At 38.0% G+C, this 27537-nt stretch overlaps 5 protein-coding genes and 1 long non-coding RNA gene across 7 annotated transcripts; 2 read left to right on the top strand and 4 right to left on the bottom strand.

Annotated features, from left to right (window-relative positions):
* Positions 1-1752: 1752 nt before the first annotated feature.
* On the bottom strand, positions 1753-3927 carry LOC118439080. The gene is made up of 4 exons (XR_004837215.1): positions 3646-3927; positions 2445-3580; positions 2204-2367; positions 1753-2133 (listed from the first exon to the last, which is right to left on the bottom strand). It is a non-coding gene; the product is annotated as an uncharacterized LOC118439080 (long non-coding RNA).
* Positions 3928-5263: 1336 nt separating this feature from the next.
* On the bottom strand, positions 5264-6756 carry LOC118439053 (proton-coupled folate transporter-like). The gene is made up of 3 exons (XM_035860070.1): positions 6734-6756; positions 6145-6643; positions 5264-6030 (listed from the first exon to the last, which is right to left on the bottom strand). The coding sequence occupies exons 1-3, from the start codon at positions 6754-6756 to the stop codon at positions 5833-5835; spliced, it is 720 nt and encodes a 239-aa protein (XP_035715963.1). The 3' UTR covers positions 5264-5832.
* A 1030-nt stretch (positions 6757-7786) lies between these two features.
* On the bottom strand, positions 7787-9088 carry LOC118439103. The gene is made up of 4 exons (XM_035860133.1): positions 8740-9088; positions 8414-8544; positions 8179-8262; positions 7787-7970 (listed from the first exon to the last, which is right to left on the bottom strand). Exons 1-4 carry the CDS (start codon positions 9023-9025, stop codon positions 7881-7883), a joined length of 591 nt encoding a protein of 196 aa, XP_035716026.1. The 5' UTR covers positions 9026-9088; the 3' UTR covers positions 7787-7880.
* A 7282-nt stretch (positions 9089-16370) lies between these two features.
* LOC118439077 lies at positions 16371-19164 on the bottom strand. Of its 2 annotated transcripts, XM_035860104.1 has the most exons (3): positions 17674-19164; positions 17327-17538; positions 16371-17268 (listed from the first exon to the last, which is right to left on the bottom strand). In XM_035860104.1, the coding sequence occupies exons 1-3, from the start codon at positions 17811-17813 to the stop codon at positions 16388-16390; spliced, it is 1233 nt and encodes a 410-aa protein (XP_035715997.1). In that variant the 5' UTR covers positions 17814-19164; the 3' UTR covers positions 16371-16387. The 2 variants fall into 2 exon arrangements, with proteins under 2 accessions (XP_035715997.1, XP_035715996.1); XM_035860103.1 differs by having other exon boundaries at positions 17327-19164.
* A 4771-nt stretch (positions 19165-23935) lies between these two features.
* On the top strand, positions 23936-25370 carry LOC118439096. The gene is made up of 2 exons (XM_035860124.1): positions 23936-24014; positions 24082-25370. The coding sequence occupies exon 2, from the start codon at positions 24146-24148 to the stop codon at positions 25253-25255; it is 1110 nt and encodes a 369-aa protein (XP_035716017.1). The 5' UTR covers positions 23936-24014; positions 24082-24145; the 3' UTR covers positions 25256-25370.
* A 193-nt stretch (positions 25371-25563) lies between these two features.
* Positions 25564-26832, top strand: LOC110860189. Its single transcript, XM_022109244.2, has 2 exons — positions 25564-26169; positions 26235-26832. The coding sequence occupies exons 1-2, from the start codon at positions 25599-25601 to the stop codon at positions 26759-26761; spliced, it is 1098 nt and encodes a 365-aa protein (XP_021964936.1). The 5' UTR covers positions 25564-25598; the 3' UTR covers positions 26762-26832.
* The last annotated feature ends 705 nt before the right edge of the window (positions 26833-27537 follow it).

Genomic DNA, 27537 nt, shown 5'->3' with positions numbered 1-27537 from the left:
TTCAGCAAATCCCAATCGTTTGCACAGGACCTTTCCAATTCTTCAATTTTGGGTCGGCATCTGGTGTATTCTTATCATCAATATACAACGAGAAGTGTAGCGTTGTTTTCTTGCCTGCCTTACTTGTCAAGTCAGGGTTTTCTAAATGGTACAAACCATTTAGAAAACCAGAAAAATATCATTCTAGCAACTCACCCAATGTTCCGCCAGTGCTTCATTCTCATACACATCGACTCTCAAATCCTGAAAGGAAATATAGTGCTTGTAAAAGATGAACGTCTCTATTAGAAATGCATACTGACATGTATATTGTGGAACTTGTATGTAAATATTTCTGGAAAAGACGGGTTATACGTGCCATCGATATACTTCGTCTTTTTCAAGCAGCGAGGTTTGGTCTCATCATAAATTTCGATATGTAGATCTGAAACCATCATAAATAAATTTTAGCATGGCTTCCTATATTTTCAATATTTTATTCTTACTGGGCTATCCAAACATATCAGTATCAGGGGCATCACTACGCTTAGGAAAATTGAATTTGTTGTCTTAATTTATTGTTCAAAAGTACATATTTTTTTAAAATGACACTTACTGGAATTCGAATCGCATTATGGCCATACTTTCTGGGAATGGTTTTCCATAAGTAAAGTCCGAATATCGGACGCCTTTTGCTGCAACACATGATAAATATGTTAAGATTAAAATATAGCGTGTCATTATGGAACCAGCTTACGACTGAAGTTTCAATAGAGGATAGCGTAATAAAATTGTATAGAGGGGCGGCAACATCCTGGCATTGTTACCATTACAATATCAAAATGTGAACATCATTTTACAATTTGGATAATTTTTCAATCGACAGAAGGATTGACAAAGGAACAAATCGCAAATATATTTTACTTTAATTTAATAGACAGTAATATAAGTTATGGATATCTAAATTTTTTTTTTAGAAACGGTACGGTAGATATATCTGCAAGACGAATAAAAGTATTTGTTAATTAACACACACTCATACCACCACAAAGTGTTTTTCTCAAGTCCACCGATTTTGATGAATGATACCTTAAAATCTACCCAAAATTTCTACCTTTCCACTTTTTTGATCGATCAATACAAGCGTATATGTATAAGCCTGTAGCAGTAACTGGACATCTAATACTTAAGAAAATAAAAAACGTCAAATCTAAATTGTAGCTAATTTATATAAAAATACAATGCGGACACACACGACTTGTAAAATATAAGTAAATTAGTCACAAGATCATTTTCTTACTAATTATTTTAACTGGAACTATTTGTTATTTTGAGATGAGGTTAAGTCTCTACATATTCAGATCCATATTTAACAAATGTTGATAACTATATGTACGTATAAGAGTTCCTTCCATAGAATATCACCTACGTAAGTATTGCCACCCAATGTCGTTGGATATCCATGTATTGATAAGCAACGTTTGCATTAGGGGAACCCAAGTGTAAGATTGCTTTGGTTAAAAGTATGAGTGGTTTTCCAAGAATCAGAAATACGTATATGTATTCGCAGATTTTATGCTACGTTTTCATAATTATTAGCAAAATTCACTTCTCAGATTTAAGACATGGACGTTCAAAATGGAAATAAATATTTCTATGGAGCAGTATTGTAAGGCCGCCTTTATTCTCGTGGGATTTAGAAATACCGCGGTCTCCATGGGTGCAAAATCTATCTAAATATGTCCGCTAAATTTTAATAATAAGTTGGTGCAGCTGGTTTATTTTAATCAAAGCCGAATTAGTGGTTGTCACAATCAAGGTGAAAGCAATGCGGGAAAATTTTACAATTAATTTTTACGTTTGATACAATTGATTAACTTAAGACCTTATGATAATCATACCTTAAGAAATCTGCACATGATTTGTAATTTCAACCCAAACACTCAAGAAACTTCATACCTATTCGTAACATTCCCAGCAATTTATAAAATTCGTACACCGCTACAACATCTTGTCAACTATGTAGATTCTTCCCATGATATATTAGATCATGCTATGATCATCTTAGTCACATTCGGTGGAAACAAACAGTTCTGCGGGAAGCCCTTTCTCCGCAATGAAGGAGTCCATCTTCTTAATGAATCCAGGCGAAAACTATAATGATACAAAAGCAAGAAATTTATTACGGTTATAAATTTAGCCAAAAAATTTCACATTAATTTACATGGTACGCCTTCATGCTGAGTATGACATTCTTGAGTCCCTTCGTGGCGGAGAGAACGCGGAAAAACGTGTCATTAAACTGGGCGTCCTCACCATCGGAAACTCCATCGGTTAAATTTTTTATAGAAAAATCCCACAGTTCAAATTTGAAATACTAAAAGCCATCTAAAAAAATCAGGCAGGGTAAATCTAGTTGTCTAATTTTTAATTAAGATTTTTTTAAATCTAACGATTTACCATACCTTTTCCAAATAATGAGGCTTTATTATCATCTAAAGTTTTGAAGAAGTCCTTACATCCAATACTGTAGAAAAACTTGATGGAAATCCGTTTTAAGTTCAAAATAGAAATTAGGAGTACAACCCTGTCGAAGAAGATTTTCGCAGACTGTATGGGATCGCAAGCAGACAAGCCTGAAATTGCCACAATCTCGAAGTCTTCAAGGTTTGGGAAAAAGTTTTTGTAACGCTCCGTCTCATCGGGGGCCGGTAGTCCGGTTAGTCTGAGTCTAGTCACGGTAGGGTTACTCCAGTTGTCACGCGAATTTTGAAATCCATACTCTTCATATACCAAAAACGTGACCGTCTTAAGCTTCTTCATCGCCTGGCCAGAGAGGTCGGAAAACTGGAAGTGGAATGAGCCTTCACTCCTGACTACTATCTTAGACAGATTTGGCAGGGCGGGAAGGTATAATTGACTTTGGCTTCGGCTCGTGTAGCCTCTGAGAACTAAATGCCGTAAAGATTTTGAAACTTGTGTCAAACTTTGGGATAATTTGGCATTATCCCAATTGTCGATCCCGCGAAATTTGAAAAATTTCAGATTGCTATTCTTTCCCAAATCGGGCGCCCAGTCAGTGTGGATTTCCAGTTTTTTCCAATCTTCCTGCACTACTAACCAGATTTTGAAAGCAGGCCAGATAATATTCGTCGTCGGTTAGAAAGTTCAAACGTAGCCAGGTCAAGTTCCGCCGTGAGGTTGCGATTATCGGAACCTTCTCGTCATCAGCGGGGGAAAAATTAGAGAAACAAATGTTCATAAATAAGGTTTTCAAATTTGGTAAATTATTCGGGTTCTGGAGCACTCCGTGTAAATCCAAGAATATATCTGTCTCATCACAACCGATTTTCATGCGGTTTATAGTTGAATAAAATTTGTCCATGATGTGGTACGAGATATTAAAATTGTGGTCAAAGAACTCCACCCTTTTTGTTAATTTGGGGTTCACTTGTCCCAAAAATGACCTGAACTCTCGTTCATTTGAAAAGTCATATAATGCTATCCCCAGCCTACCCTGAGAAATGATAATTTCATTCCAAAAGTTCGACACGGATCGGGCAACCTTGGGAGGAATGAATTCCAGAATTTTAGCCAAGATCTGAAATTATGAAAATAATTAGTGACTGTTAAAATTTTTATTTTTATATATTCGTAAATATTTACAATTGCATTGGACATGGCAGACTCCATATTTATCAAGGTTGATGATGATGAAAGTGTTTATAGAATAAGGTAAATGTCTGGCGGTAAACAAGTTATCAATCGGTTAGTTATATGAGTAAATATTTAAATTATTGCTCCCAAATTCTTAGGTAAAAAAGTTTCCTACAAGAGTTCAACTTGGTACGAATATCGAGGTAGAAGTAAGATTTATTTCCTTCTGCCAATGTTACCGGTTAAAAACGGACAAAACTAAGGAATGGGCTAAAGCCCCTAAATTAATTTAGAAAGCGTTTCATCCCTCACTGTTAAGGACCCCTAGCTCTTACATACATAAGTAGAATGCTCATAAACCCCAAGTCCACTCATATGTATAGTGGTAATATTTCTAATATGTATGTATGTTGGAGAGATACACCCATTCATGCAAGCAGGTCTGGATGTTTCTAAGGCTTTCTAAGGCTTATTACAGATTCTTTTATGTGTACCCTGTCTATTCCCCTCGATTTATGTGCAGACTGGGCCTGACCAGGCGGAAACTCGCCTAAATCCAGAAGCAAGGTTGACAATTACTGATATTTGAGACACCGTGGGGCGGAATTTCACATCGCCACCGCTTTAAATTAGTCCATGTCTCCGTACAAATATGTATGCCTGGATGCTGTTCAACCATAGTAAAGATAGAGTGCTAAATACATTGGAATATTCAGCGACAATATATGTACGTATGGAAGGTGCCACTCTTGGCTAAAACACAGTCCCATAAGGGATGCAGGCCTGAAATTAGAAGGAAAACATGATCCCGCAATAATTTTAAAATTGTGATATAATTTTATATGTTGATTAACGAAATCAATCCATGCAAAGCGAATTCTATCCATATTAATTCTGTCGGGCATATTTTAAAAGCGTTTTTTATACGAGATTTTATTAAATTTCCTAGATAATAATTTAACGTAAAATAATTTCTACGACATAAGTATTTAATTAACCGTGGCTCGTTCGGCATGGCTAAGGAGGATAACGTACGACCTTCGCAATGCCGGATTTCAAAATCCTTTGGATATGTTAATGGTCTATATGAGTAATGAAAAAGTGAAGGAGGGTTAGACTCACTGAGCCCCCTTGCTCCCGCCACACCCCTTTGAAGGTGCGCCAATTGCTAATTTTGCAGCACTAAAACCTTCACCAAAAATCCTATTTTGCTCGAATTTTCATAATTTTTACATTTTTGTGATCCCATATAGTTGCTCAATTATATCCAATAGCTATCTCAACTTTTTTTGAAATTTTCAAAATTTCCGAGCCATGTTCAAAGCCAAGTCCAAAGTCCAAAGTCCAAAGTCCAAAGCCAAGTTAAAAAAAAATAAAAATTTCAAAAAAGTTGAGATAGCTATTGGATATAATAGAGGAACTATCTGGGATCCCAAAAATTTAAAAATTATGAAAATCCGACCAAAATTGAATTTTTGGTGAAGGTTTAGTCCGTCAAATCGTGCATTTGGCGCACCTTCAAAGGGGTGTGGCGGGAGCAAGAGGACTCAGTGAGTCTAACCCTCCTTCACTTTTTTATTACTCATATAGACCAATAACATATCTAAAGGATTTTAAAATCCGGCATTGCAAAGGTCGTACGTATTCCTCCTAAGATACTGTAAGATTCTGTAAGATCATTATGTCATAATGATATGATTATTATCAACGCTTTGATTATAGAAATCTATTTTTATTTCTGTAGGTTGAAAAATATTTCTTATTAAATCCAGATAAGGAACGATACTTTCCAAAACGAGAAGGACAACTCAAAATTTCAAATTGTCTCTATCACCTTCATCTTGACTGACATCACCCTCCAAATTTTCAATGCTTAAGCGGAAGCCAACTGCCATGAGTTGCTCAATGTCAGTGTGGCTTTTATTCAGTGGCTCCATTGTATGTTGATTCAGGTCTGCAGGCTGCTCATCCTCTCTTTCAGGGGTCTTGTTATTTTTAGTAAACATAAAATATCTGCAAAAAATATGTTACCCAGTGAAGTAGACAGATGTACACATTATAATAAATTTGTAAAAAAATAATACCAAACAAGTAACATTGCGTAATTATTTGCATACAACAGATTTTTTGCGGCTATACAAACCTAAAATGCCGTTCCGCAAAAATATTATAATAACTAATAAAATTTCAATATCCTTACACAAAAATAATCTCAGCGGGTATCGTTATCCCTGCCGAGAGCAAGTAGAAAGCCCCAGCAAAGTAGGAAACTGTATTTCGATACACGATTGCATAAGTAACCCCTGGTGCGACGTAAAAGATGTGGACCAAAATCAGTAAGTAGAAACGCCAAGGGTTCTCCCGCTGTTGAAATAGCATTTTAAATACTTGAATTAATTTCGTAAGTGGATTATATTTTTTCCAACAAGGGTCGTTCCTTCTATTTTTGGCGGACCCACTATTTTCGACGTCATGGTCCGAAAGTGACCCCGGCCTTTCATTTTTGACCTTGAAGAGCACAATAAGCAACGCTATTCCCGACAACCCGACCGGAATTAGGAGCGACTTTATGATCCCGACTTGAAACTTCATCAGTAGTCCGCCAAGCACGTAACCGATCGGGGCACTTGATCTCACAGATGCCCAGAAGACGCCCATTCTCACTGTCCTGTTCTTGGGGGTGGTAGTATCACAAATGTATGACCCAGCTGACATGGAATACACCGTAGCGCCGCCGGTCAACGTAGTCGGCAACATGGCCAGAAGTGCGATATAGACAGCGCGGATTTTTCCTAAGCAGAGATATCCCACGATCATCATGGTAGGCATTAGAATTAGTCCGATGGTGGAGACGAGGAGGGGAATCTTGCGTCCGTAAGTGTCACTCCAAGGTCCGATGAATAGCACAACCAGGACGGTGATACAGCTGAACACGACAGACGTAACGGCTTGCACGCCAGCGACACCTTTTTGAATTTCGCGCTCCTCTGTTTTATAGGTTATGTTGCTAAATTATCAGAAATCAAAGACTAATAAAATAATGTTTGCCACACAGTAACTCAATTCGAACTTGGGTTTGCTTCTTCAATTTTGTAACCTTGATAACCTAGAATCTGTCATAGAGCTCAACCAATATTTAAATTATATCTCTGAATCTTGGCAAAACGTCAACAACTCATGCTACAGACTGGTCAGGTTTACACTATCAATCACATGACTTATTTGCCATCATATTTACATGTCATAATTGATATAGACTTACACTTTGTTGATAATTTTTTGCACATTTCCGCTTCGTAGCCCAGATCCACACGGCAGATCGTTTCCATCATGATATTTTGAAATAGGAGATTGGAAACTACCATGCTCAACACGAGGAGGAATCCGGCCGGTTCAACGGACAATTTCATACAGGAAGTCCAAAAAGAGTTGGTTCTCGGATTGGAAATATAATTATTTTGAGACATGTTTAATTTTTTACAATAATCTCAGTAAAACTTTTCCAAGTTAATTGTAACTGCTGTTTTTGAAAAGGCGAAGTGAGGAGATACAAATCGAACTATTTATGCTCAAATACGTAACACAATTCATATTAATCTCTGTAAAGATAAGGAAGGTTAGATAAACCTGTCACAAAACAATGGGTTACAAAATAAGAATTAGGTAGCAGAACTGGTTAAGGATATGATGTGTTGAATATTTCAGTTGAAAAAGATCAGTGTAAAATTATGAAAACCGGGGGAACCGTGGGGACAAACTAACGTAGTCCATGTAAAAAATTACGAATTAAGTTGGAAAAACTGTCATTCCATTCGATAGATGAAATAGGGAGAGAGAAAACAACTTATGTAATTTTGAAACAACTAATTGTTGCAAAATTAGAATCTGTGATAAAAATATTTTTTATTAATTCTGTCTCTTATTGAGAGCGTAGACACAATATACCAAAAACAATTTGAGAGCTAAATTGTTCAGAATTTTCTTTAAAGGCAAAGATTTGGAAAAATTGAAATTACACGTGTATATAAGTGTAGGTAAAAATTATCTTTTATTGTTAAAAGTGACATAAGTTCTATCGTTAATTTTTAACAAACACTTTATTAATTTATAAATAATTTCTAATTAATCAATTTATGCTATTTTTTCTGGCCTTTATATAGTTTGCAATTTCATTTACTTAATTCGTGGGAGAAGTTGTTACACTCTTCTTATATATTGTCACATTAGTTCCATTCGTCTTTCCTTTATTTGACCCAACTCACGATATCTCGCTCGTGCCATGGAACAAAGGCACACGCGCGAAGCTCTTGCGAAATTTTTAACCCCCTGGTTCCCTGAAAATACATATACATAACCATAACTACAAATAAAATGAATTTTAAATTTGATGCACACTATTAAATAATCCGATAAAATATTTTACGATTTGTTGAAAAATATATGTATGAAAAACTTTGATGATATGAAACTGGTATAATCAGATGTCGTAACAAATAAAAATAATTTCTACTGGATAATTTAGCTTATCCAGTCTGTGATTACCTCAGTCGGAGTAAATCTCATGTTCCCATCCACACAATCCCTTTCAACTTCCTGAGATTCATCCTGGCGTTTGAATTTGGCTATCTGCGTGCAATTATTACAAATACAGAATCTGTAGAATCATTTTTTGACACAATTACGAGTTTATGAAATTGGAACAGCTCGCTACCATCCGGATCATTTCATCTCTAATCAAATATTATTGAGTCATATCTAACATAATTTTTAAACCTACCAATTCCTCCAAGGTTCCTATCTTGAGTTTCAATTCTTCCAACCGAGAGTTACTGTTTGTCGTTGCTTCATTTTCAGCGGGATGCTCTGGTACTAAATTTTCCTGTACCACTTTCAAAGGAGGACTAATATCTACACAAAAAATATTAATTTAGTCTATTACGTTATTATACTTAAATATTACAGTATGTATCATGCAATTTGTGTTGGTACTCAATGTATGTATATCTACGAGACTTTAATAACGGATGTACATTGGTTTTTTCAGAGTGTACAGCTACATATGTCTAAGGTTCCACCCCCTTAAACTTAACCCAGGGAACTTACTTTCTCCACTTAAGAAATCAATGGTAACTCGAGTGCCCCAGATCTCAAGTAAAATTGATCCGACCAAGACAAATATCGCGGACAAAATCCAAAAGAAAAATTTTCCAACGTAACAATAAAGTTTGTACACGTCTTTCTCCTTCTCAGCCAAGGTCTCCGTAACCTTTTTAATTTGAGATCCTGCATTTTCATATGCAAGAAGTGCCATCTGTCCAAAAATCAAAACCAGGATGACGGTTATGATGATGCTAGCGTATTTTTCGGTATCCTTCTTCTTCACCTCCATTTTCGAAATGTGCTTTGAAATATTTCAGAAAATATTCGATGGCAAATTAGACTGATGTAGTTTACTCTGTAGACTTTGGTGAAATAATGACGGTAATTGAACCTTTTCTTCCTACCAAAGTTCAGTTGTTATTTTGGGACGCATTCTTCTCCTGCGTGTAGTGGATGTTCAGGTACTTCGAATGGTTGTATTACTAGCTGAGGGCAAAGACCGGGGAGAAATAAATCCTGGTCATTGTTCAAAAGGTGAGATTGAGTAGTTTTAATCCTTTCCGTTAAAATATGTGTTAGAGTGATGGGTGAAAACCTACACGTAATAATAAATAATTTTCAAGAAGATGGGATAAACTTGGGCTCAAGGAGAAAGGCCTCGGAGCAATGGGGTTAATGACCAAACGACAAAGCTAAAAGGTTCCTTTTTATGACAAAATATTCCAAAATGTTAATACGTCCAGCTTGCACGCGGTACCGCAGGGAATACTTAAAGAATTTTATACCACGGATTTGTTCCTGTTAACCTGTATGTAGAGGATTCCCCTTGAGAGATATCACTTCTGGCCAGTAAGAGAGCTAAATCCCGATCCAAAACTATTCTGCATACAGTCGTGTAAATGTGATGTAGAAACCGTGCACTTCTTATACTTGACAGAAATAAGGACCAATTGTCTTCCTGTACCTTGAACTTCTCTGATCTCACCCGTGCGATGTGGATGACCCGATCAGATCTTGTCGCTAAAAATTGTGGTCTCTGCCATTGACATGATTTCGAAATTGATGATGTCTCCCTTGGAAGACCGGATTTTATTAGAGTGTTGAAAACTCCACCTGATTGCGAATGTTCCAAACTTATGGCGAAACCTGTATTATGCGTACAAAATTGGAGAAGAAGAATGGATGGTTCCTGATTTCGGAATGAACGACTTGTATTTATACCCATTTTAAAATACATGGGGAAAAAAATCTTGGGAAAGTAATTAGTTTAAGTCATTCGGGCCGAATTCATAATTAATTAATATTTTCGCAACTGACAACTTTCCAGTTCAATCACGCTTTCTGTGTAACCTAGTTATGTTATCAATTCCTCCATTAACCCATTTACTCAATGGCATTTAGTATATAATACATATTTAACAATTCTGAGACAATTATTTCATAACGTAATCTTGTCGGATTCCATCTCATTTGAGAGGGTCCACAATACTCCACTCCTCATATAAATTAAACTGTGAACAAACAATTCCGCATTTGAGATTAGAAAGACATCAGAAGATCCAGGTGTCAATCATCTTATTATCTTGCAGATATTAAAGTGTTTATTTAAACCCATTACATTTCAGTCGAACTCCACATAAAACTGGAGATCGTACCACATAAATCTACACACGTCAAAAAGTTCATATTAAATTTCTCCACCAACGTTATACATATTTAATTATCGGTACAAAATAACATGGGTTTGAAAGAATTCTTCCGGGACGGATCCGTCATTAAAGGTGCGGCTGGTTACATCATTGGCAACGCGTTCATTGATGTCGTGGCCGTATTTACATCTGCATTTATCATCCCTGTGTTCGGGATATTTGGGGGCATCCCCGAATTTAAGGGGTTAACCTTCACAATCAACAACTCAAAATTTTATCATGATGCATTTCTTGATGCCATAGTAAATTTTGCCATCGTTGGGTTGGTTCTCTACCTTTGTATCATTCTTCCCTTTGACCTAATTAAAAAATATGTGGTCTCTGAAAATCCTCCTGTGGAGAGAGAATGCCCTCGGTGTTTTGTCGAAATTAGTAGCAAGGCCAGTAAGTGTCCCAATTGTACTGTGTATATCGAACCACTTTGGGTAGTTGAAGATGATAATGAGGTAATGCAGAATTATTTGTAAAATAATTGTAATTACACAATTACTTAATCAAAATTAATTAGTTTTTTAATTAACGTTAATAAATAATAGGAATCAAGTAAACACAATTGTTATCCGGCGTCTGATTTTTACTGTAGCAGACATGCAAATTTCCGCTGCTGTAGGATATTCCGTGTTCAGGAGAAGGGACCCAGTGAACAAACTCCTAATATGGATCCTACTCTTCCGAATTCCGTCGAATTGGCGGAAAATTTAAATTGAGAGAAGAAAGAATTGGATATCCTACAAGATGATGACAACGGATTGTCAAGAAGTTCACTAAAGCAGGTGAAAGATTCAATTTAGTGATGAGTATTCTGTATAACTATTTACTCATTCAGTTAGGAATGAACTAATTCTTCATAATTTTTGCATTTTTGCAACACTATAACGAGAAAGAGTTTAGGATATGATTGGTGACAATTGACGGTTGGCTACATACTAGTCTATACGATATTTATAGTAAAATTATTGTAAAATCATTTTTTTTCACATGTAAATGATATTAATGAACAAGTAATAAACAAATATTACCAGCGAAATGGATATCATGGTTGGTCAAGGTGGACCTTTACCACTTTATATTTAAACAATCCATCAGCTCTATATTTAGTTATGTAGTTAATTAAAATTGTTAAGCAAATTACCGAGACAATGTAAAATTAACTGTTACATTTACCCAGCTTTATAGGTTCGTAACGCATCCCTCCGACATACATTTCGTCGCTATGAGACAACACAACACACCCTGTGAGGGACACTATGGCAAAAATTATTCTTCTGCACCTCTATTTTCAAAATACATATGCTATAAAAATACTTATAAAAGTAACTAGGCGATATTGTGGTGCCCGTGGCACCACACATAATCGTACCCATGTGACATTGTCGTGCACGACCTAGCCTACAGTGTAACTTTAGGAGGCCAGAGCCCCGGCCCGACTCTGGCTCCGGCCGACGATCTGGCCTACGATCTGGCCTATGGTGAGAGTATAGGGCCAGAGCCCCGGCCCGACTCTGGCCTACGGTGAGAGTATAGGGCCAGAGCCCCGGCCCGACTCTGGCTCCGGCCGACGATCTGGCCTACGATCTGGCCTATGGTGAGAGTATAGGGCCAGAGCTCCGGCCCGACTCTGGCTTCCTCGCACAATCTGGCCTACGATCTAGCATATAGGGTTACCTTAGGAGGCCAGAACCACGGCCAGGCTCTGGCTATGACTCTGCTCAGTAATACATTGTGAAATAGGCTGAAAATAATGCATAGAAGGGATGCGTTACAGAAGGACAGACAGACAGACAGACAGATAGACAGACAGACAGACAGAATTGGGTAAATATATAAGTTAATTCTTGAGAAAGTAAGTACTTGCATATCTACCAGCTACAAAAAAAATTCTGCGATTCTGAAAAAAACTTTTCTTTGACTAATTTACCAGCAGTAGTTTTACACTAATTACGGTAATCTACAATTTCCCTGTGTAAATTAGGGAGGCACTAAAATGTTTATGGTATACAAGCTTATTCGGATGATCTGTGAGGTGCACCACAATATACTTTTGGTTCTCGGGGAATAGCAAATGGATGATAATGAATTCACAAATAATGAAGTTATATACGTACATATTTTTTATCATGAATAATTGCGTAATACATATGGATCTGAAGTATTAATGATTAGTAACTTTATTTTAAGTCAAAATATTTTTTTTCGTGAAATAATTTCTCAAAAATTATAAATTATGTAAAACAAATTTATATATCCCCTACCAATTCACTACAAATTGTAGAAAATAGCAGTTACAATTTCATTTATTACGATTCAATCGGGCACCGGGAACTCGTTCCCCCAATCTGAATACTCCACGCCTTTCCAAAAACCCACCAGGTGACCCAATGTTCGCAGTTGCACGTGCTCACATTGTAATATTGGAGACCCCTTGAGATATCCCTTCTGGCCCGTGAGACAGCTGAATCCCGTGAATACGGGTAATACCCGAAACTGTTCTCCATAAATTCGTGAAAATGTGATGTAGAAACTTTGCACTTTTTATACTTTGCGGAAATTGTGGACCAATCGTCTTCCTGGACCTTGGCCTTATCCGATCCCACCCGAACGATGTGGATAACACGGTCAGAACTTGTCGCTAAAAGAATATGATCTGCAATTGGCATGATTTCGCACTTAATTATGTCTCCCTTGGAAAATCGGACTTTATAAGAATCTTGCTTCTCGTTAGCGAAAACTCCACCGGATTGAGAATGTGCCATACTTATGGCGAAACCGGAGTTATGGGTGCCAGCTTCGGATTCGGAAACAAAAATGGAAGATGCCATTAGGGAAAATGTCCAATATAAACCTACACATTTGACAAATTGAATAAAGCAAAAAATCAATGTAGGTTTTTACTCTTAAAAAATTGAAATTGAAATTTATTTATTTATCCAATTAAAATTCTTAAAAACTTACATATTTTGATCATCTTACCGAATTGTTGTTTGAGCAATGTGAACTGATATTGAAAAATTATTCTAATAATTATAGAATCGAAATTTTGCGATTCGCAAATTATGTGTGGTGGTTGAGCGAAAAGTGAAAAGATTTATATACAGCAAGGCCGTACACTATTTTTCTGAGAAATAGTTCATGAACAATTCAACGAAATTTACATGATTGATGTCGCAATAAATCGAGCACATTTGTCTCTTCATATGTCATGTTTTTTTCTTAGGTGAGGCAAAGCCGGAAAGCGGGGCCCCGTCTCAAAAAGCATATGTGAATATGCTCAAGTGGGGCCCTGCGAAGCATAAGATATGCATTCAGCGTGGGTGCTGAAAAAGTCTCACAAAGTTTCAGCCAAAACGATGCGTCTAATCAAAAAATGACAAGAGGCAAAATAATTACAGCATTCTCTAACTTAATTTCCTTTTTCTTCAGATTTCGAATTCTGTCAGTTTTTCCAATAGAAATTGAATTTTGAAATTTTGAAATTGCTGATGTCTGATAAAAATTTCAACTTTTAAATTAGCATAATTTCACAAATTAATGTCCTAAATATAGTCTATTTTTCATCTATAACATGTGCTGACCTAAAATAATTATTGAATACGTGATAGACCAAATAAAGATTTTATCCAGTTATACAGCAGTGTACTGTCAGAAGTATATGGGTAAATAAATGAATTTTACATATGTTGTTCTGGTGGTCGAGTGGTGTTAGGACAAGCGGTAAGACCCAAGGGAACCGAGTTCGAATCTCGTTGGATCCCAGTTTTTTTGCAACTTTTTTTCGCGTTTAGATCATTCATTTTTTATAAATTTTTCATAAATTAAGTTTTAAATTTAATATGTACTCATTTTTAGACCGAGGCATGGCTTATGTGACCGCCATGTCTGGCCATCTAACGATACCTCTCGTTAAATTTATCCGATTGGGTTGAAATTTTCACCATATCTTTATGGGGTGAAATTACGAGCCAAGTTCGAAGATTAGCCAAATCGGCCCAGCGGTTCGGGTCATACATACAGAAGTAGGAGTATTATCACCAAAATTTTAAATTGGTCGTAGAAAGCCGAAATTTGGTACCAAGGTCATTAATGGTTTCTAATGAAAGAATATGGAGTGAAATTTGGAAAATTTTTAACCGGAGGTAACCCCTGTGGGGTGACCCCCAACGATTTTCAAATATTTTCCTAGAACCTTTAAATTTGACATATAGGTCTCTGATTGCTTCAAATTGAGGAATATGAAAATGAAATTTAAAAAAATTCACCCTGGATCATCCGTACTGATTTTTAGGTTCTCATTACCTTTAGTCAACCACTTTTGGTCATTGATTACTTATAGCCAGTTTTCACCGGCCAGTGGTAAAAATGACTTTGGCCGGCTAAAATAAACACTGGTTCGTGAAGTGATGTCAAAAAATTAAACCCGAATAAAAACTAGTAAATAAATACTTTTACAAAAAAATGACTCTTAGGTTCGGCATCGCGGTAAAAAGAAGAAAACAAGTTTACTGTAGGATAACAACGTTGCCGAAATATTAACTATAGTTAGCGAGTCTTGCAGTATTTGCTGAACCGCGGGCCAATTGCATTCCGTGGTTATATTATTTTAGTACGGAAAAGTTATCAATTTTCTCCTTTATCCATGCAACGTTAATTTTTCGTATTCATTCCTTTTCATTCTACTTAAATCAATTTTGCTTATCAGGACTCAAGAATCACCAGTAAAACTAAGAATCAAAGCTTGCTTTTGAAAATAATATACTTGCACCAACATAATCTACGCCATTTTAAAATTAAGTTCTTTCTAAGAATCTTTTGTATTTGTATAAACAGTCCTGATGTATTACATGCACATAATCAAATATTGGTCATATATTTACGTGTATGTAAATGGATATTACATAAAGTCACTGTATTATTTTATAGTTAATTTTTATGAACTCGCCAATAAAATCATACAGGAAGATTAAAAAAAATATTTGAATATGTGGCGTGATCTATATAAAAGCAAATGTGTCATTAAAAACTATGTAGAGGAATTGGCCCGCGGTTCAGCAAATACTGCAAGACTCGCTAACTATAGTTAATATTTCGGCAACGTTGTTATCCTACAGTAAACTTGTTTTCTTCTTTTTACCGCGATGCCGAACCTAAGAGTCATTTTTTTGTAAAAGTATTTATTATAGTGTAAATACATACGTATTAAGTAACTGGGATGAAAAGTTTAAGAAGAAATTGATAAGATTTGCTCGGTAATCTTGAAATTCAGCCATTCATTAATCCGTAAATGCGTGATAACTAAAATTTAAGCATAAATAAATATAAGGATACGTGTACATATTTTATACATATCCACAGATTTTATTCTTATCGCTCATTTATGAAAGGAAATCTGTCCAGCAGATATACAGGTCAACCTTGAACTCTTGGACTGAATATGGTAAATTTAATCTCATATTTGCAAACCACTCATGGACTAATAATTGTACATGTTTCTTATGAATCTCATAGATCCATTTAGTTTATGTTAAAAGTTACGACTGGTACAATAAAGTCCTAAATGTACATAGCAAATAATCTAAATCATAACATATCGCATAACAATCAATCAACTGTAATAGAAAAAATGGATTTATTCAAAATTCCTTTATTGGGAAATTTAATTTAAAATATTGATTCATAATTTATTCATATTTATGAATTATTCACTCATTCATTATTAGTCCCGTAATTAAAGTATAAATACACGGGGGCAAAAACGTATGTATAATAATTTACTAATTAGCACTAAAGACGAGGAAATATTCATTCGTTCTTAAATAATTTAATGAAATGAGCAAAATAAACAATTTTTTTCGAAATAAACAATAATTCTTTATTTCGTACCAATTGAATAAATATGAAAGAAATGAACGCATTTACGCATTCCTCAATTTTACAACAATGAAATACTAAAACAAAATAAGCGCATTTACTGTAATTTCCACAAACAAACGCGTCAACCCCACATTCGTATTTTGATTAACCGTAGCAAAAACAGCACTTCCAATACCAATCGGGATCTTTAGTTTCGACAATCTCCTCACATCCCTGACGTAACCCTGCTTCACTGAACGCCTCATGCCCCTCATTATCCCCACCGCTCGAAAAGACCTTAGCAATCCGACAATACTTTTATATATCCCGCCCGTCTTAGTTAGTAACGTTTTCCCCAAAAAGAAACTAAAAACACCCGTGAAAATTGGAAATACTAAAAGATATCCTGGCAACAAATGTCTCAGTCTGATCGAGACAAACGTCATTGTAACGAGGACCACCATACATGCAACTATGCCCATTGACAGGGTAACCTTGACGATGTCTTCTACCGCCTGGACGGCCAATTGAAGCATTACGTAGAGCTTTATGTGACGGTGGAATAGTCCAATTTGAATTCGCCGCCTATTTATGTGTACTGTTTTCTGGAGAAGCCCTACGATCGTGTCAGCAGTGTAGATGATGATATAAACAGATCCCAGGACAATGAACAAAACGCGTTCACCTTCATACAGGGCGACCGTTACGGAGACAAATCGTGCAACAAGGATGACACTATCCAGGAGGATGGCATTATTGAAGGTGAAAGTGCGCAGAAGCAGAGTGGTCAATGGGGAAGAATTCATTAAATAGTTTACGATGTAGAATGTAGGATCTACTCCGATCACCATAAGAATCAGAGAACCCATCGGGGTGAAGAGGTAGCCAGTCCAGACAAATATTTTTAAGCCAAGCAGGATAAGAGCGTCAAGGGTGGTCGGATCTTGATTTTGGATACGGTATAATTGCAGGGTAGCTGAAATTACAGAAATTTTATTACCGTGAGGTGATGATTTTTACAAGGTAGCACTCACATTTCTTCAAATCTAGCTCCAACTGCAACATCTCATTTCCCCAAAAGATTGATGGTTGCCTCCCCTTAACCAGCCACAAATAGTAGATGCATATCCCACAACTGGTTAGCACTATTAGGAAGAACCACGCCCAAATCCTAATATCCATCGTAGGTCTTATGGACTCAGTTCCGATAGTGATGAATACCGCCCACAAACAAGCGATCAATATACTGGTCAGGATTAAAAGTGGTATAATTGTTTGCAATTTGTCGAAAGGTCGCGTTACACTAATTAGGTGCATACGACCGTTTGACACGTAAAGACTTAATGACGGCTTATATAAAACTGGGTAACGGTCAACGTACAACTCTTGAACGAGCAGCGCCAAACTGTAGTGTTTGTCCATAATTTTTTTCTTAAGTTGAGCAACTTTAGCGGTAAGGGCGGTTTGCGACTTGAGCGAAACAGCGGCCAGGACCGCAATTCCTCCAGTGCGGAAGGACATTGATGTAGAGAATGAATTATTTTCACGATTGGTTTAAGCGAGCTTTTAGGTTGGACTGACCTTTGCGACGAATGTATATTTCATAAATAGCAATCCAATTTCAGTTGATAACTGCTTCCTCAATTTCAGGTTATACTGTAAATTATTCAAACCAATATATTTAATAGAGCTCAAGGAAAGTGGGGAAGAAAGTATGTAAGGTTTTTTTCATTTAAAATGTTCGACATGAAAGAATGTTTACCAGGGTTTGAGTATATTCGAGGCAGTAAAAGTATTGCCACAATAATAATTTCCGTTGAAAGGGTTTTCATAATTTTAAATATTTTATCATATACATATATACTTCCACCAACTTGGTACTTCACTCACATTTGAAAAAAAAAACTTGTCGGTTTTTTTTACATGAAAACAGAATTTTTCGATATCTTCGGTTTTTCCGAAATTTATGTTACAAACAATTTATCTTTAACTAAGTAACTATTATATCTGAACTCCAGTATGCCCAACTCAGACTCTTGGCGTTGGCCTTGACATGGTAAAATTTAAAAAAAATATGCAACTAGTCAAAAGTGATACTAAAATTTGTACCTCTCATAGTCTTTCAGTTGCCCAAGCTGTTTCGATGCTGCTTCACATGAAGCACTAGCTTTCCCAATCAATTGATAAAATCAATTCCACGAATCTGACCAGATTTAGTTTTGATAATTTTCAAATTGGCCGTATCTTTTATATTTCATATATCAATTTTTCAGAATTAAAATTGAAATACCAAATTATGGCTTTTCAAATTACTTATGAAAATCGACTTGATCTGGAAAAACAAAGGGATTTATTAATTGTTAAGAATACTTTTTCCAGAAGTTTTTGCTTAAATATATTTGTGCGTTATTACATACTAGGCAATTCACTGGTGCCCGTGGCACCAATTATTTTAGTATAAAGGCAACTTTGTATGCAAAGCATCCGATTAATCCATGCCTAGGAATTTCATAGTTAATTAAATCAATCCTCTATCGTCTACTCTTTCTCTTGTGTCGTCCATCGTCAAACCCCCACCCTCCATAGTGTATATTTTATCCTACATTCTCTATCCTCTATACAATATTCCCTACAAACTATCCTTTAAACCCTACCTACTGTAAAGGTAAGGTCCAGGTCGGACTTAGCCTTATTGGGTTAGTCTATCCTTATATCTATGTAGGTAGACCTAATAGCCCAAGTCTATGGCTGGCCCGAATGTAGGCCCAGGTGATAAGCCTAACCCGATATCCAATTAGATCGTATATCCCAGGTTGAAGGCTGGCCCGGACGTAGCTCCAGGTTATAAGCCTACCCCGATATCTGGATAGACCGCATTGCTCAGGTCCAGGGCTAGCCCGGACGTAGCCCCAGATGATAAGCCTACCCTGACATCCAGTTAGATCGTATTGCTCAGGTACAGGGCTGGCCCGAACGTAGCCCCAGATGATAAACCTACCCTGACATCCAGTTAGATCGTATTGCTGAGGTACAGGGCTGGACCGGACGTAGCCCCAGGTTATAAGCCTACCCCGATATCTGGATAGATCGTATTGCTCAGGTACAGGGCTGGCCCGGACGTAGCCCCAGATGATAAGCCTACCCTGACATCCAGTTAGATCGTATTGCTCAGGTACAGGGCTGGCCCGGACGTAGCCCCAGGTGATAAGCCTACCCCGATATCCAGTTAGATCGTATTGCTCAGGTCCAGGGCTGGCCCGGACGTAGCCCCAGATGATAAGCCTAACCCGATATCTGAGTAGACCATATAGCTCAAGTCCAGGGCTGGCCCAGACATAGCCCCAGAGGATAAGCCTACCCCGTTATCTGGATAGACGGCATTGCTCAGGTCCAAGGCTGGCCCAGACATAGCCCCATAGACAGAGCGTTACGGACAGATAGACAGACAGATAGACAGACAGACAGACAGAATTGGGTAAATATATAAGTTAATGTTTAGTTAAGATCAGGTTTGACTAAAATTAAATTTCTAACCTGGGTGTCCTACAGGGACACGAAAATCATTAATTTTTTCACAACCTTGAATTATTCAGACTAATTTATTAAAGTTCTACATTCTCTTTATCAATCTACGCAGTTTCTCTTCGTCGTTCACCTATTGCTCAGGATCCCTCCTAACTTCACCAGACTCACACTGATCGCATATTAATTGGCTGTCATCCACGTAGCATTTAAATAATTTTGCTGTGCATTTTATTGATCGGACTTGTTCGCCTTTCACCTCGATAGAATGATCCCTAACATCCACCGACTCCAACTTGATGTTGGATTCCGTGCAAAGAAATACGGCTGTAAAATTTGCTGTCCGAGATTTCCCAGCTTTTCGCGTTTTCCGTTCTAACTCCGTAGTCGTCTTCATTTCTATAATTCTCACAGGAAATCCTTCTCAACACGTTGCGCTCCCCTGAAGATATATATATGCCATAGGATGCCACAGTCTCTGGAATTTCATCACTTAAAACACAACTTATATCCTCCACAACATTATTCGTGGATCTTCTCAAAGCAATTCCTATCTCGCAGTCCTTGGTGAAAATATTTGAAATGGTGTTTCCGCCCTGACAGACCTCTAACCCTGTTTGGCACACGGTAAAGCTGATACGACTTAAGGTATTGTTACCCCTGCCTTTAAAGATTTGAATACCGGTATTCAAATTAAGAACACGGCAATCTGTCAGGGTTGCATTGTCGCCCTGAAGTAAGATACTCTGACCTGACAATCGATAATAGTCTTGGATTGGGAGACATTCCGTGATGCTGGAAACGGTGATGTTATCCAACTTGTTGTCCGTTCCGGTGACTAGAAGGCCTTGATTATTTTGTCCAACGAGGATTGTTAGGTTGGAAATAGAACAGTTATTCCCGGTCATGGTTACGACAGGGTCTCCAATGGAGAGGTCATCAATTTGTAGGATCGTGTTAGTTAGAGATGTTCCCTTAATATAGATACAGTCCCTATCCAACAGAAATGGCCCTTGGTAGATTCCTTGGGGAAGCAGTATTGTTCCAGGAAGAGTCAAATGATTCCGGAATTGTTGAGTCGTTCCAGCCCTTACTTCCGGTCCTATTAGGAGACAATCAGACATTGAGGCTAGTCTTGAGCTAGGATCCTTGTCATTTTGATAATTAATTGTTTCAGGTTGGTGGACTTGACCAATTTATCGGTATCACTAATGATGCTGACATCATTGGCGATTGCAGAGAATGCTTCAACCCTATCGACCCTAGTTTTGAAGAGCTGGACAATTTCGAAGAGAACAAGCCCGACACTGAAAATGTCGGCTTGTTTCCCATACTTGGTCTGGGGCATGGTGGGATTCTTGATTTCTGGCGCTTGGTACAAGGACGTGCCAATGTTTGCTGTGTGGTAGCTCGTGCCGAAGGTTGGGTAACAGCTGGCGTTGTCCGAAATAAAGACAGGAGTTGAGGATGTCTGAGAGAGCCCAAAATCGCCAATTTTTACAGGAAACATGTTATCTTGCGAGGCAAAAAATATATTGGCAGGTTTGAAGTCTCGATGAAGAATGTTTTTACCGTGAAGATATTGCATGCCTTCGATTATATCGCGAATAATGGCTAATCTGATAATGTCGAATTCGGTAGAAGAATTGTGAGTCACGGTGTCTAACCAAGTCCTTAAGTTGGGTCCGCATAACTCCATCTCGATACAGTAAACTATTTCATTCCGTTCAGCAATTCTTCCTAACATAGACTTAAATTTCGTGTAATCGTTATCGCGAAGATTCGGCAAAGCTTGGATTTGTTGGAGAGTGAATTTGATTTCTTTCAGTTGGTAAAGTTTCGTTAGGTTGGGATGTTGAGTGTCTTTCATGTTTTCAAATTCCCGCCTGGCCTTGGACATGGGGGAGGGTGCGGAAGAAGTCTCAGTACTTGTGTCGCGCTCTGATAAGCTTTCGCTACTGCGAGAATTTTCATCAGCGTCTGCCGAATTTGGATCTCGACCAGCCACTATCTTTACCGCTGTGTAATGAACCTCGTCTGCGCTGGCTGGGGCCAGTGCAGTCTAAATTGCAAGGAAAGGTAATAAAGTGTTAATAACAGATAGCCCAGCGATGCTTAACCGTTAATTTTCCGGTAATTTATAAAATGAATTGATAAATTGTGGAAGAACCTTCTCATACTGTCCATGCACTGCCGACAAGACCAAACCAAACGCGCCTGACCCAAGGTAACCAGTAAATTGTATCTTATCCAGCCACCCTGTTCCAACCGGGTCTCTTAGGAAACTCATCAGCTGCTGGAATTTGTTGTCTTGGCCAATTACTTCGACCAGAATTTGATCGATAGATGTGACATTTTCCAAAGTTGACAATTCTTCAATATTTTTAACTAATGGATTTCCCCAGGTTAACACTTCTGTAAACGCAGAGGCCAGGCTGACAATATCATCCACATTGGCGACCGTCTCCTCACGTAGGCCAAGTAATCCACTAGGCAAGTGAATTTTAACAAGCGGAGAATTTAAAGTAGTTTCGCTTTCCCCGCAATAGAACGAACCGCAGTAAGGTAAGCCATCGGAGAATATATTTTTCGAGTGTAGATAGGTCATGACCTCTATTAAATTTTGGATGATGACGATCTGCTGTTGGTGAAATATAGGGGAGTCTCTTCGACAGTGGTTGTTATGCACCCACGCAATGACACTAAAGGTATGGCGCTGTTCCACTTTTAGACAAATCGTATCCACAGTTGGGTTGTCCGTGATTGGGGGAAATACAAGAATAGCTAAATTGTCACCCTTCAGACCGTCTAGGATCAGAATTTCTTCGCGGGTAAACGTGTGGTGGATAATTTGTATTTTGTACAGGAAAGGATGATCCAGAGTGGCGAATTGGTCAAATTGTTTGAGCCGTTTTGCAACAATTGGGTTGGAGCAGAGGCATTTATCAATTATTGTAAGGGTATAGTGGGCCCTGGTTTTTGAATTTAGGAGAAGAAATTCACTTATCCCACCGACTCCCCACATGCTTGCTCTATTGTCGGAAAGTCTCGGTATGCTTATGGACAGGAGGTCTTGAATTACTTCTTCCTCAGTGAAATGGACTAGAGCCATTTAAATTAATTTAGCGAGTTCGACATGTAGAAAATTCACTAAAAGAAATAAAGAAAAAACTTGAGTAGATGTAGAATAACAAACACCAAAAACAGGAATTACTTAAACTTTTAAAATTAAAATTTATTGTGCTCAAATCTTTGAAGGCCAACTTTTGTACACATGCCTACAGTAGAGTCCATTCCGAAAGGAGCAGCTGAGGAAAGATAATTAATTAAATTTATTTCGCAGTTTTAAATAAATGTCAAACTACAAAGTCGCCTTTTTTGTGACAATAAATTATTAAATTTATTACTGTTTCATTCAGCAGGAATATACACTGATTACAGCTGGAAGAGAGGTATTACACATATATATAATTCCTATGTTTGATATACTGTAATGTGTGGCAGGATGACGTCTGACGATGAAGGTGAGCGCACGTATTAATTTGCGTAATTTAGTCAGGTGTGAATCATTATGGGTACGCTTATCTGCAAATTCTTGTACGGACCTGCGATATTAATCGTATACGTTAGATATTGTAAGTAGATATGTGGTTATGTGATTGTGAGCCAGATACCTATATGAAACGGTAATAATTTCTTACAGCCTACACCAAGATGTCGGTTGCTATCTACAGATAATGTCAAAAACTGAATAAATTCATCTGTCTTATTGCTATATACATTATTACAAGAAAGTGTGCATTAATGGGAGTGGCGGAGAGTGTATACTGTCTATCTACGCAACCACACCCTCTAGGGGTATAGTGAGAATGGATTATTAACATCATAAACATTATGATAACAGAGATAGCTGGTGTGTAGATGGAGTGGTGAAATATTATTCAGAGGGTTGTCAATTAGTATAGATTTTACAAATTTGAGACTTATGTATACCATTGCATCACTACAGACTATAATTCAGTCAAGCCACAAAACTGAACTGATAACATGCTGGATCGCATTTACTAAATCCCTTAATTCCACGATCAACTGTAAAATAGTTGTTAAAACTGCATAAATAATTCACCAACCAATTGACCAGGATCTCCTGCGTGGGTCTCACTATCTAAAAAATGAATTACTATTATTTTACAAAACCAGGTATTTTGCTAATTTTTCTCACTTATTTTGCACCCTACATCCTTCCAACTTCTGAAATCTCATGTAGCCTCGTTTGGACACCATTCGACCATGATGACCCCGGTTTCAGCACTACCACCACAAAAACCGTTATGATCCATGGTGATGCGACGCAAATTATCGCTCGTGCCCAAATACTTGGTAGGTGGACGCTTGGAGAAGTAAATATTACTGGAACGGCGCATTTTATTTCAATATCACGTAAAATTTTGGAAAACCAAGAATTCGAAATTTTAACAAATCCCAACAATTTCATAATCAACTGGGTTCCATACTTCGAATTCAAATCATCCTCTTGCCCTACCAAGTTCGTCCCCGTTGGGACAACCAACAATTCAACCATCTTCGTCGGACGGAAGTTCAACCTGGACACCGCCGAATTTCAAACCCACCCTACAAATGTTTCTGAAATTCAGTATAAAATTCCTGTCTCGGAAATTTTGTCCTCCACCACCACAAAGGTCAAATTCGAGCTGCACTCTGCCAAACTAGTCGACATGGAGGAAACGTTCGAAATCTCCGTCGGAGAAACGGCACAATTCCACAATCACGGCGAGGCCCAAGTGCGACGCCCCGTTTCCGCGATGGAACGAAACGTGGAAACAACCACCACAACTAACGGTCTGGATGGAACATTTGGCATGATTTTTGAACCTTGTGATGGTAAACGGTGTGCAATTAGACCCATCAAAATTATACCGCTGGATATCTTCGGAATATTTTGGATTGAGTTGGAATTCCGATTTTTCCTTCAGCTCGAGGCCTTCCTAAATCTCGAGGGTGATCTGACCATCACAAAAATCGAGAGTCGTACAAAAACAAACGTCATTGAAGTCACGATTCCTGGAAAAACATCGGTCCAGGTTTGTCCTGTTTCTGTGACTAGAAAAAGTGAGGCTACTCTCCAGGTCGGGGGACGGTTTCAAGTCGATCAGTTCCATAATGGATGTGGTGCAAATTTACTGGATAAGTTAATACCACAGATTGCCAACCACCAAGGAAATGGGACCGATGTTCAAGTAGAAAACTTAAGTGTTGGCAGGATTCGAAATCAGGGTCCATACAGTTTTGAGTTTTACGTCCTCCAACTTAACTCGTATGGAATGGACTGCCAAAAAATAAAGGATATAATTTCCAGAAAAAGGGAATATTCAAGGGTCGAGATGCAAAAAGTTCTTAAGACGATACATCGATTTAAATAATATATAATTGTTCATTTCTGTAAATAATAATTTAAAAAAATCGTCCTAATGACGCATGTATGTCTACATAATACCATCATAAAAATAAAAATGTGCAAAAGTCGGCATCACTCTAATAAATAGTGTCATAAAAAAATTTGCACGTCGGACTAAAACTTATCAATTTACATAATTACTAGCTGACCGACTAAATCCGTCCACAAATAAAAATCGGCAAATGTCCACAAATTGCACCAATAAATACTATCTTAGAGCTAGCTCAAAATGTGGACAAATAAATATTTAAGCATTCACAAAACCAAGCACCACCAGTCTCTCCATCATTTTTTTAGCATAACCCAAAATGACATCGTTTCTAAATTTCGTAATAATTACCCTGTCCCTTTTATGTAACCCCGCTTACCCCGATTTCGCCCTAAACTCTCCCGTCATTACAAATTACGGAGTTTGGGACGCCAACTGGGTTCAATGTGACCACAATACCTTCGTCAAAGCCATTCAACTCGAGTACAGTCCGTTCGCAGAGGAATTCCCTCCCCCCGGTGGGGACGGCCCTGACACGGACGACAACCACGGCCTGATCCGCATCGCGATAGAATGTTCCTCCATGTCAGACTCTGTTGACCTACCCGGCGCAGTAAAAATCAGTGGTCGTCCCGTCGGTAGTTTTGTCGCCCCACTAAAAACTGCTTGTGACGGATTCGCCACTGGATTTCAACTTTTGTCCGACGAACCTCAAATCGCTTTGGATAACACGGGGGCAAATAATTTGCGAATTTACTGCTCCGGTCTGAAAGAAAATCCGACACAGTATGTCGAAGGGTACGGCGAATATACGGGAGAATGGACGGATCCACAATTTTGCAAGGATCGCCAAGCTATTTGCGGAATTAAGAGTCAAGTTCAAAACTCGGGTAAAAAACACTTTCTTAAATAGAAATACTACAAATTACAAAATTGGTTTTTCTACAAATTTAAGGCTCTGACCAAACCGGGATTAATAATATTCGCGTAAAATGTTGCGACATTCCCAGCCCAGCGACTAACTGTGTGCCCACCGAGAGATGGGAACTCGTCCAAGAATGTGACAACATTCGGGGTAAATTACAAATTGAGTGCAAATTCTTCCGGACAGTAGGAATCGGCAGGACGCCAAACTTTGAGGCGACCCCACCTGGGGGGAAATCACTACTTGATGAATTCTACCAATATTCGGCGCTCGGCTTTACATCTTCCTGGCAATACGGAGAACCACCATTCTGGCTGATGCACGACTTGTCAAACAGATTTGCCACCGTACTAGCAGACAGTGTCGAAACGGGGCAAAACTGGACCGTCGTAGGGGTCGAGACTTGGGGCATGGAGACGTCGACGGAAATACAGTTCAACGTTAAGGAAGGTTATAAGGGAGAAATTTATCAGTTGGTGGGAACCTGTGGATATTTCTCGGTTAGAACGCCACGATTTAGAAAATGGGATCGTAACGTTAATGGAATTGTGGGGTGATAGGGGTCTTGAACAATGAAATTTATAATATTTTTAATTAACAGTGTTACTAATTAATTTTATTCCCAGAATAAATCATTTCAAAAATTAACAAAACAGATATGTACATAAATTAAGGTCCCCCTCTAATAAGATGCCTATCGCATGGGCCATACCCACTTAAGTTCGGATCATCCGGATCATCGGATTGCAGATACGTTCTAAGTACCCATCTCCCATTAAGTCTCCCAGTTACCGTCGCTTGGACACTGCCATCTGGCAAGTTAACAAAGGTACTCTCATCCCTACCCGTGACCCTTAACAGGTTGGAAATTTCCTCCTGGCTAATTTTATTTTGACCATTACCGCCACTCCTAAAAATGGCGGTGGCCTTGAAAGGAATTTCTAAATCTTCATGAATTACCGCGAACGAACATTGTGCTGAATTTTCGCCGCTGGCTAATTCAAACTTGGCGCTAATTCTGACCTTTCTTTCACGTTCGACCCTAAACCCGAAAACATTAGGGATTTCGTAATCTTCCATTTGAATCCAGGTTTTCATCGCGGGTGAACCGCACCATAATATCATGTTTAATTCTACCCCATAAACGGCAGCCCAACTATCTGCGATGTCTTCAACAAGGTCAAAATATTCATCTATTATTCCTTCCCGTTCCAACGTGACCTCTGTCCTGTCGCTGAATTTCGTCGTTATCTCGTCAACCCCAAATAGTTCGTATTTCGCGTTACCTTCGACGGCTGTTAGGTCAATTTCGGTAAAGTCGAACTTCCTCAGG

This window comes from Folsomia candida, unplaced genomic scaffold (genome assembly GCF_002217175.1).
Source record: "Folsomia candida strain VU population unplaced genomic scaffold, ASM221717v1 Fcan01_Sc030, whole genome shotgun sequence".
Classification (NCBI taxonomy): Eukaryota; Metazoa; Arthropoda; class Collembola; order Entomobryomorpha; family Isotomidae; genus Folsomia; species Folsomia candida.
The sequence above is the reverse complement of the archived record's forward strand: the minus strand, read 5'-3'. Positions and strand labels throughout refer to the sequence as shown.

What these genes read in the sequence shown, in the direction of transcription:
- LOC118439053 (XM_035860070.1), bottom strand. Translation starts at nt 6,756, where the DNA reads ATGACAGATTCTAGGTTATCAAG. An exon ending in ACAGATTCTAGGTTATCAAG is followed by an intron (nt 6,644 to 6,733) that starts GTTACAAAATTG and finishes CTGATAATTTAG; the next exon opens with CAACATAACCTATAAAACAG. An exon ending in TGCTTATTGTGCTCTTCAAG is followed by an intron (nt 6,031 to 6,144) that starts GTCAAAAATGAA and finishes CTTACGAAATTA; the next exon opens with ATTCAAGTATTTAAAATGCT.
- LOC118439103 (XM_035860133.1), bottom strand. Translation starts at nt 9,025, where the DNA reads ATGGAGGTGAAGAAGAAGGATACCGAAAAATACGCTAGCATCATCATA. An exon ending in TAGGAACCTTGGAGGAATTG is followed by an intron (nt 8,263 to 8,413) that starts GTAGGTTTAAAA and finishes AATTGCACGCAG; the next exon opens with ATAGCCAAATTCAAACGCCA. An exon ending in TGAGATTTACTCCGACTGAG is followed by an intron (nt 7,971 to 8,178) that starts GTAATCACAGAC and finishes ATGTATTTTCAG; the next exon opens with GGAACCAGGGGGTTAAAAAT.
- LOC118439077 (XM_035860103.1), bottom strand. Translation starts at nt 17,813, where the DNA reads ATGTCCTTCCGCACTGGAGGAATTGCGGTCCTGGCCGCTGTTTCGCTC. An exon ending in GGAGCTAGATTTGAAGAAAT is followed by an intron (nt 17,269 to 17,326) that starts GTGAGTGCTACC and finishes CTGTAATTTCAG; the next exon opens with CTACCCTGCAATTATACCGT.
- LOC118439096 (XM_035860124.1), top strand. Translation starts at nt 24,146, where the DNA reads ATGATCCATGGTGATGCGACGCAAATTATCGCTCGTGCCCAAATACTT.
- LOC110860189 (XM_022109244.2), top strand. Translation starts at nt 25,599, where the DNA reads ATGACATCGTTTCTAAATTTCGTAATAATTACCCTGTCCCTTTTATGT. An exon ending in GAGTCAAGTTCAAAACTCGG is followed by an intron (nt 26,170 to 26,234) that starts GTAAAAAACACT and finishes TACAAATTTAAG; the next exon opens with GCTCTGACCAAACCGGGATT.